Source organism: Heterocephalus glaber, unplaced genomic scaffold (genome assembly GCF_053883595.1).
Source record: "Heterocephalus glaber isolate CG9 unplaced genomic scaffold, H.glaber_assembly_v1.0 deba00000768, whole genome shotgun sequence".
In the NCBI taxonomy this organism is placed as follows: domain Eukaryota; kingdom Metazoa; phylum Chordata; class Mammalia; order Rodentia; family Bathyergidae; genus Heterocephalus; species Heterocephalus glaber.
Window position 1 is genome coordinate 2,808,091 of NW_028258162.1, and position 9,705 is coordinate 2,817,795.

The 9,705-nt window shown below is 43.6% G+C and overlaps 1 protein-coding gene across 1 annotated transcript in view; it reads right to left on the bottom strand.

The window, feature by feature from the left end:
• The window catches only part of Itga8 (integrin subunit alpha 8), a 195,341-nt gene extending 193,714 nt beyond the window's left edge, over window positions 1–1,627 (bottom strand). Inside the window, exons 1-2 of the mRNA XM_004859985.4 lie at window positions 1,387–1,627; window positions 831–964 (exon numbers count right to left, since the gene is read on the bottom strand). Of these exons, the coding sequence (XP_004860042.1) occupies window positions 831–964; window positions 1,387–1,565 (313 nt within the window). The 5' untranslated portion in view covers window positions 1,566–1,627. The remainder of the gene's footprint in view (window positions 1–830; window positions 965–1,386) is intronic.
• Window positions 1,628–9,705: the final 8,078 nt, after the last annotated feature.

The following is a 9,705-nucleotide window of genomic DNA, read 5'->3' on the forward strand; positions in this document are numbered from 1 at the left end:
ATAATATATATCACTTGAATTCATGGAGTTTTGGTGGTACACATTAAAACACTCAGTGTTAATGTTTTCAAAAGCATTACTTTTAAATTATTTTCTCAGGACCCAAAGAAAAAACACCAGAGGAAACATAAGCAGACTGAATTGTTTAAAATGTATTTTCCCTTTAATTAAATAAGAAACATCTGTCTGGGGATTTTGGAAATGAATGTACTCTATCCCCACTCTGCCTATACCAGTTTGCATCCAAGCTCCAATATTTTGAAAGAAAATGCTTTCTTTCTGTAAAGAATTAAACAGCAAATACAGAGTGAGGGTCGCGTCTGCTGTACTACCTTTTTCTTTTTTTTTCTTTTCTCTCTCCTTTTTTTTTTTCTTTTTTTTGCTTAAATTCTTTTATTGGTACATTTTAGGTATAAAGCTTGGAAACAGCCCAAGTGCCCATCAACTGCACTGCCTCTTTCCTCTGGACTCTGGGCAGTGGAAATGCTAAGGAACTGTCTCTGCACACATCTCTCCCAGGGAAGCAACCAGATCCGGTCCAAAGTCAAGGCTAGAAGACAGAACTTCTGTTAATTTTCCAAAGCACGCCCTCACCCTCGAAACGCTCAGCTCTGGTCAACGAGGAAAGAAGTTGCAAGGATGCCCCTAATGCCCAGGGTGGAAATCCATCGCTCCCTCCCTGGGGTTCACTAGACATTCTAACTCAGGGTTGAGCAACCCGGAGGTGTCATGCAAGCCAAACGAGTAGAAAGGACGCGGGAAGTTGAGTCCGGGATGGGACTGGTTCCTTCAGACAAGGGCTACAGTCCGCAAGGGCAAACATCACTTACTGGTGGTGTCAAAGGGTATCTGCTTGCAGGGCGCAGACCCCTCGGGCGGCCAAGGACAGTAGTACACGGCTCCCCCTTCCACGATGTCCGGCTGGCTGGTGTTGGCTTTGGGGGCCCCCACCAGGACACTGGCTCTGCGAAAGGGTGGGCGAGAGTCACTCCTTGGGGGTCACAAAAGCGTGGTCTGCAGCGGCGCGGCCACCCAGAGGGGAGCAGGGGTTACAGGGTAGACCGTCGTTGGGGTTGGGGAGACCCGATTCTTCTGTAGGTGGGGCTGTGTGCATACACTGAGATCAGAAGCAAGAGGGGAAGCGGAGGACAGAGCCCAGCTGCTGCAGCCGAGGCAGGCGCAGTGCAAACACCGGTGCCCTGCCTGGCTTGAGTCTGGGGTCCCCGTATGATGCACAACCCTTGCAACTGGGAATTCTATACAAGAGGCGAGTCTGGTTCGAGGCTCACAGTCACCTCCAGGGGGCACCGGCAGCGAGGCTGGCGGCGCGCGGGGAGCGAGACGGGACCGCGGCTGGGGGACCGCGCGGGGTCGCGAGCGACTTACGTGCGAGCGTCAGGGAGGTGGAAGTCCACCGCGTAGCCGAAGTAACTGCCCCGGGGGCCGCTGTACACCGTGGCCCCGTCCGCGTCCAGGTTGAACGCCCGCGACGCCGGGGACCACAGCATCCCCAACGCGGCCCAGAAGCACCAGCGCGGCGCGAGCGGCTGCGCCCCGGCAGACATCGCCCCGTGCCCGCGGCCGCCTGCGCGGTGAAGTCCGCGTCTGCCCGCCGGCTGCCGCGCGCGCGGCTGGGCTGGGGAGGAGGGGACCGCGCGCGTGCGAGCCGCGGAGCGGGCGGGACCGGAGTGTGCGCAGCGCCTCCTAGCGGCCGGGCCGGGTGGGGACGGCTGGGTGCCCGCTGCTGGGGCCGTGAGTAAAAGCCACTTGAGGCTTGCTGCCCCCTCAAGCCATTGTCTCCAGAAGCAGGGTCCCACGCGCGGAGCGAGGGCTTGCTCGTTTCCTGCTGTTGCGCGCTCTGGATGGAGGAAGGGGAAAGGGTCCCCTGCCCCAGCCCCGGTCAGACAGGTGGCGCCCTCATCTTAGCGTCCTCTCGGTAGCCCGTGGACCCTTCCTCTGGGACTGGGAGAGAGCAGTGGGAGACAACAATCCCCTCCGCCCTCAACTCGGCCCCTCTTCTGAGACGGAGGTACCTGAAAAACAGAGAAAGCCTCGAGATGTTGAGATGTTACGTAGGTCTTTCTCACGGGGGTCTCAGGCACTTACAATGACTTGGTAGCAAATTTCCTCCACCCCGTGTGAGTAAGAAATCGGCAAAGTAAGGGACGAGGAAAAGTTCAGGTTGCCCAAAGCTGGAGTAGAGAGGGTAGGTTTTTCCAGCCCACGAATGTTAGTTACTGATCTCTTGCCACGTCCCGTGTGGGGAGGGAAGGAGGAGCCAGCAGGTGGAGGGAGGAGAAGAGAAACGGAGTGCAGGTCCCCTTGCTCAACACTCCCAGGCCCACAGGACTAATGCCAGGACAGTATGGGGCTGAGGTTAAACAGAGATGAAGAGTGGAGACGGGAGGTTAGTCGTTTAAAGGAGATTTAGTGTTTAAAGGAGATTTAGTGACACATGTACACTAGACAAGAATTTGAATCAGTGCAGTTAGAGTTGAGCATTGTGGAAGGGGCAAATGAGAGAAAATATTAAAGATGCAAGGGCTGGGATTAAATGGTTGGGCACAGGATTGAGATTAAAGGAATGGGTTCAGGAAGGTTGGGAAGTAGGGCTGGACGGATCTCCTGGGGCCGAGGATCCTAGTAACAAGAACATGGGTTGAAATTATTGAAGCAAAGGGAGCCAGTGCTAGAGCAGGGACATGAGGTGCCTGCAGGAATTCGAAAAGCTTAGTGGTGAGGGTGTGTGTGAGTGTGAGTTGGAAGAGAAAGCAAAGAAGTTTTTTCCCAGTTGGACAGGGAGACAAAGGTCCCATCCCATTTAACAGAAGGAAGACCCCAATGTGGTGGACACGGTTGTTAAGGAAAAGAAAATAAGATCAGGGGAGAGACGGCAGGAGGGAAGAACCCAAGGTGTGTCTGACAATATCTACGTAGAAGAGAAGAGTAACAAATGGTAACAGAGAGGTAGGGCGAGCTGGTGTGAGAAACAGATGGTGAGTTCCCTGAGGGAAATGAAGGAGTGACTAGCCTGGGATTCATGGCCTCCATGGTATCGGGGAGCTGTCAGTCCATTGATACAGATTTGGGAAACTATTTGAAGAAAAAAACCTCTGAGCCCACCGAAAGACCAGATTTTCTCATTGCCTTTCCATCAGAAGCCACTGGAGAGGCTGATTTGAATTTTCGGTCTTTACTTGTCTTACCCCTGTAAAAAAGCCCTGGCAAATTGCTACATCTGGATCATCTCCTAAATGTTTTGTGCTTTTCCAGATGAGGAGTTAAGAGTAGATGGTGAAAGTCCATTTCTGTTGGACACAGAGTGCTACTCTGGTCAAGTTTCTATGTTAATAAAAAGTGATATTCCCCAAAGTAGATTTCAATGAGGAATTCACATGTAGCATACACATGGGAATGCTCAAAGCCATTGTGGTCATTGAGGTTAGGGAATAACCTCAGCTTGTTCATTTCCTGACCCCAGCATGCTGAAATCTGTCACATTGCAGGCAAGCCTTAGGCTAACATGTAACGTTTAAGTGGTTAGAAAGTAATAGCATGATCCCAGATTGCACCTGACTTGTGTACTGACTTCCTGGGCAGAACTAGCCGCATCATGCACAAAGCCTTGACTCACATGGAGCAGCTCATAACCAATGTGTCTCCTGTTGTACCCACTTGCTTATTTTCTATTCTTTTTGTTGAAGACATGTAAGGAAAAAATTGAGTTATTGTCACATATATGGATGTAGTCTTGTTCCTTTCATCCAAAACATACTTTCTCTTGACTTTCACAAGCCTATCTTCTCAATAGTGCCCCTTTCCACTTTGCAGATAAAAACCCAGATTAGGGTTCAGGAGGTGCACGTAACATGCATGTTCACAAAGCAAGCGAATGGTAGAATTTGAACCATGCCTATCAGTTGTCAAAGCCAACTGATTTGCCAAAGGGTCAGTTGCCAGAGTTTTTAAGGAATAGACTTTATTTACTTTTGCAGAGGCAGTGTGCTCTTTGGGGCTGAATCTGTGGGCATGTCTGTGAGTGATGCTTGTGGGTTCCATAAAACAGCTGTGTGCTTTCAGAAAGAAGTTTGGTGACACCGTTGTATTGAAAAGGTGGAGGGAAAGCAAACTAAGTCAGAGCTCTTTGACCTTCCTGGGAGGCCAAATGCCTGGGAGAGCAGTAAATCTTTTAAGAAGCCAGAAAAAAGAAAGGCTTCCATAATTGCAGGGAAGGGATACGTCTGAATAGGTGTCTTGTACATTTCAGCATTTTGACAGATGGGAACCGTGCCAATCTGCAAGATCTGGGGTATTGTCAAAGACACGCTTGGACAGTGACAGGTCTCATGCTGAATGAGAAGTTTGACATTTTAAAGATCTACAGGCACTGATTTGTTTGTCAGAAAAGCAAGCCTGGGAATTGTTTATCATGTATGAGAGTACATGTGTACATTTAATAGTGAGAAAGGTATACATAGTTGTTTTCCTAAAAAGAAAAGAACCCAAAGGTCAAAGATGGAACGGATTTGGCCCAAACATTCCAAAAATAAACAAGTAAAGAGTACCAGAGGAAAAAATGATCTTGGGGTTGTAGCCATGTACAAAGTGCTTAAAAATAGAGATGCTGCAGCATTTAACCATTTAGTGGGTATTCCTAGCCAAATACATTCATGATTGCATGACCAGCTATCGGTTCTGATTATGTTTAAGTCTATTTCTTTATGTGATGAAATGTGATGCCTTGAAATCAGAAAGTGTGAGAGTTCTGACATGATTATTTCATTAACACACCCACACTTTCAACATGTGGACAAAGCCATTTATGAAATAAACCAATGTAAAAGCAATGCATACTCGACTGTGTACGAATACCACACATTCTTTATCCATTCATCTGCTACTCTGCCATAAAGAAGGATAAATTTGAGTCATTTTAGGAAAATGGACACACTAAACACCATAATGTTAAATGAAATAAATCAGACACACAAGCTTAAATATTGCATGGTTGCTCTTCTATGAGAAACCCAAAATATAAAAGATAGATAACAGGAATTAGAGAGATAGGTCTTTTTCAAATGGGAAGAGGACTAAGAGATTGCAGGAGGGTGAAGAAGGGAATGAGACATGAATTAAGATGTGTTACATACATGTGCCGACTCCCCATAGTGAATGTAATCATTATGGACTGCCAACATGGACTAATAATTAGAAATAAAGAAAAATGCATCTGAAAGAGAAAGTAGGTTTCCAATTTCTTCTTGTAATTTGGTCAATTGAGTTGACTTCAGATTTTTCTTTTGCCCTACATCTCTGTTTGCCTGCGATGTTAAAAACAACTGATTAGCAGAAAATGGCTAGTGAAACCTACGGAGAGGAAACAACTTTGAACTCCATCAAGTTCTCTGCTGACATCAGTGTATGTCTGCACATTTTCTATTCTTGTCTCCGGAGGGTGAATTTCATCATAGTCAAATCATTTTTCTTCCTTTTTTGATGATTTTTGTTTGTAATTCTTTTATGATTTTCCTTCATGATTTTATTAGCCACTTTTAAGTTAAAAGTGCCACAGCGAGCGATGTCGTCCCTATTGGCAGCAGTTCAAGCTCAGCCAGTGGAAGGAAAATTCCCACTAGTCGGAACCAGACTCCAACTTGATCTCTTTTTAGAACAAGCCTTTAAAAACAGCCTTGCTTCATACAAAAATAAAAATTACTAAAACAATTCTTCCTCTAAAGGGAAAGTAACAGGGGAAAACCATGTTCTTCCTGAGCATTGCTATCTGGGGACAGATTTTCTGGAGAAATCAAAGCCTGGGAAGAGTCAAACCTTTAGTCAGGACCTTGAATGATTTACAGGCTTCATGGAGGGTCGTTTCACGCCAGAATTCTGAAACGCCTATACAGGGATGCGATGGTGGGACCAGCTCTTTCACTAAGCAGTGTCTAAAAGAATTAAAGGGGACATGTGAGGGATGGGAGGGAATTCACAGCATCTAAGCTGTAAACTTGTAGTCTGATGACGGGAGAGTCTAATTCCGCCAAGGGTTTGTGTTTGAGTTCGATACAAAAAGAGTCTTCAAGAGGCTTAAAAAAAAAAAGTCTCCGATTCTCCTTAATGTGCTAGGGTTGAGGGCAGTGCTGCTCTGGTGACTGGAAATGAGGGCACTTAAAGTGGGAAGCAAGGAATTCTCCCCACCGATTTACACACCGGAGAGGAGAGCAGAGGGCTGTGTTTAGTCGGCTTGAAGAAAACACGGCAAGGATATCTAGGACTGCCCTCTAGTGTCTGTGATTCTCTGCAAGTGGTGGGTTTTTTCCATGAGTAATAAAAGTCTTCCTGGTGAAAAATGATTTAGCCTCCTAACAATACAGTGGACTCTCACAAAAGGATTTAAAAATATTATTCACTAAAATGTTTCCAACTATTGAAGGGATCTCTCCCACATTTATTTGGATTTTTATTTCCTTGTTATAACTTTGCGAATCATCAAATGAAAAAGAAAAATGGAAGGAAGAGAGGGGGGAAAAGGGAAGGATGGGAGGAGTGGGGAAGGGCGTTGCCCATTAAAATACTGCTTAATATTTTCCCATTTAATGGCAAAATTCAAATTAGATTTCCCTGACATCTTTGCAATGCTTACATCCTACTCAACCTCACTTCCCTTCCTGATGTTGTGGATTTATTCATTGTTTTTATCCTTTCAGCAAGTCTGAGCACCAAGTGTGTCTTAGGCACTGTGGCAGTCATAGAAGGACGAGGTACCTGGCCAGTCCTCCACTGCTAAACATCACAGATGCAGTCAACTGGGGGTAAAAATAGGAAAAAAATGACTCTGTACTGCATATTTTCAGACTTTTCTTCTTTTTTCCCCCTTGTCATTACTGTCTCAACAATATAGTATAACAACAATTTACATAGCATTCACATTATATTAAGGATAACTGATGTAGAGGATTTTAAATATTCAGGAGGATGTGCATTGGTTATATGCAAATAGCACACCATTTTATATAGAGAACTAGAGCATCCCTGGACTTTGGTCCTCATGCAGGTCCTGGAGCCAACACCCTGCAGATACCAAGAGGTGGCTATAATTCTCCCTTTTGTGATTTAGTGAGAAAAGAGATAGCATATAAGCAAGCAAACTGATAAGAATATAGTGAGTAAATGGCAGGAGTGAGATTAAAAGGGGACACGTGTTTCAAAATGATGGGGCTAGAGGTAAGGCAGGGGAGACTCTTAAGGTATTTTGTAACAGAGAACACTAAAACCATGTGACAAGACAGAGAAGAAAACATACTGTAACATGACTTTTTAAAAGACATATGATTATAGCCCTCCTCATCCACTTTGGCTTCGCTGGACCCACTGACTTCGAGAAGACTCAGCAGAATTCATCTGTATACACCAAACCAAGCTGAGACATTTAGCATTCCTGAAAATCATACACCACCTATAGAATCCATGCACTTGAACATCAGTGTAACTTACATTAAAAGGCCTCCTGCTTTGCATCCAGTGGTTTTCCATGACGGCATCTGCTTGAGTTATTTGTGACAATGTCCTTGGTCATTTTACTGTCCCCACAGGGAATGATTTAGCTAGTTTCCAGAGTGAGTAATCTTTGAAAGAATAACTTAAAGTTGGAAGTGAATTTCTGGTCTTCTACAGTACTTAGATTATCTAAAATATGACTAATTATCTTGAATTTATCTTTCTGGCTTTTTGTGTTCTAATCTAATAAAAATTGCGTCCTTTTCCCAAAGGCCTCTGGGCAAATGCACAAAAATAGCAATGTGACAAGTTAAATTAAAACCAGCAGATGAGTGCTAAAATCCCCTGATAAAGAAAAAAAGAAAGATGTCAGGTAGAATTACTGGAAGGAGAACAAAATAAATCAAATGGATTAAACTTGATCTATTTTTCCACTGATTTACAAAAAGACTTGTTCAAAGTAGGTGTTAGAGTGACCTCTTGTAAAACTATTTGCCATTATTTGTGCTACTATCACAAATCTGGGAAATGATGACAATCCCAGGGAGAGAAGGAATCTAAATTGCAGTTCTTTCTATTGTTAGTTTTGTTGTTTATTACACAGCACTTAATAATCTTATGCCTTCACTCATTTGCATCTCATTCGTGGGAAGTGAGACATGAACTCTAGACACGGTTACCATTTCTCTCCAGCGCTAAGTCTCCCAGTCAGTTTAGCCGCAGTGCGATTCTGTTTTGAAACCAGTGTTCTTCATAGATAGAGAGGTGATGTAGACAAGAGCTAGAGTGGATTTCTGAAACCAGATACAGGGTTCACAGCCCCGTTTTGCCGCTGACTGTAAGACTCTGTGCAAGTTACCTACCGTTTCTCTGACTCAATTTCCCTATGTGTAAAATGGACATACTGGAAATATATCACATGGACTTGTGAAGACTCAGTGAATAAAACCATGAAACGAATCCATATGAAAAGAAATATGTGTGAGTCATCACTATTACTTACATTTCTAATTGATTATGGGTTGCTCCTGAAATGATGTTGTCTTTTGCCTCCAATTTCACACACATCCCTCCCCTCGGCCAAGGACCTTCAAGTGCTTGCCATTTGCTGAAACTTAGCCTGGAAATTGTTGTACTTTTGAGCACAATGCCCAGCTGTCTTGGTCAAGCTAAAACTAGCAATAGCAGGTTATAGGGAAGTTGCCAGATTATTTCGCTTTTCTTGAGAGATAAGTGATGATTTAGGATTATTAATCTGACAGTTATACAAATGGAAGAAAATAGGGAATACATCATGAGTATACACTTAGATTCATCCATATAGGAAAAAATCAAGGTCAGAATTAGGATAGAATAATACAGTGAAGGTAGGCAGGTCTGATGAATGTGAAAAAGAGTTAACAGGACTCTGACTGGCTGTCAGGAAAGACAAGGAAGAGACTTCAAGTGATTTTTTTTTTAACTTTTTAAAGATTGGAATGTAACAAACACAAAAAGTTGCCAAATATATATCCAGTCCATAATGGATTATGATAAAGCAAAACACCCTGTGACCACCAGGTCAAGGAGAATATTACCAACATCCCCAAATCTCCCTTTGTGCTTCTCCCAACTGCTACCTGTGTATCCTCCAAGCTAGCTGCCCTCACTTATAAAGGATAGCTTTGTCTGTTTTGAATTTTATATTATGGAAGCATATAGTCTGTTTCTTTTGTTTAACGTATGTTTGAGGTTCATCCAAGTTATTTTATCACGTGCATTATTTTGTATTGGTGAATAGTATTCCATTGTATAAATACATTATGACTTGATTCCCCTATTAATAAATATTGGAATTGTTCTTGTTTTTGTGTTTCTATGAACAATACTGCTACAATCATCTATGTGCACATCTCGTGTACTTATTTGCATGCAAATGCAAATGTTGTGCATATATCTAGGCCTGGGATTGCTAGAGCATAGGGTATTGTTGGTTGCTGATTGTGTTCAATCCTTTTAATGTGGATGACACACAAATGGATTCTGTTGTTTTACTCAGACAGTCTTTCTTTGTCTTTTTAATTGAAGCATTTGGTGAATTTACATTTAACATAGTTATTCATAAATTTAGATTTAAATCTACAATCTTCCTATTTGCTTTCAATTTGTTCTAACCATTCCATATTCTTTTCTCACTCTTCTCTTGTCTGCTTTAAACTGATGAAGTAT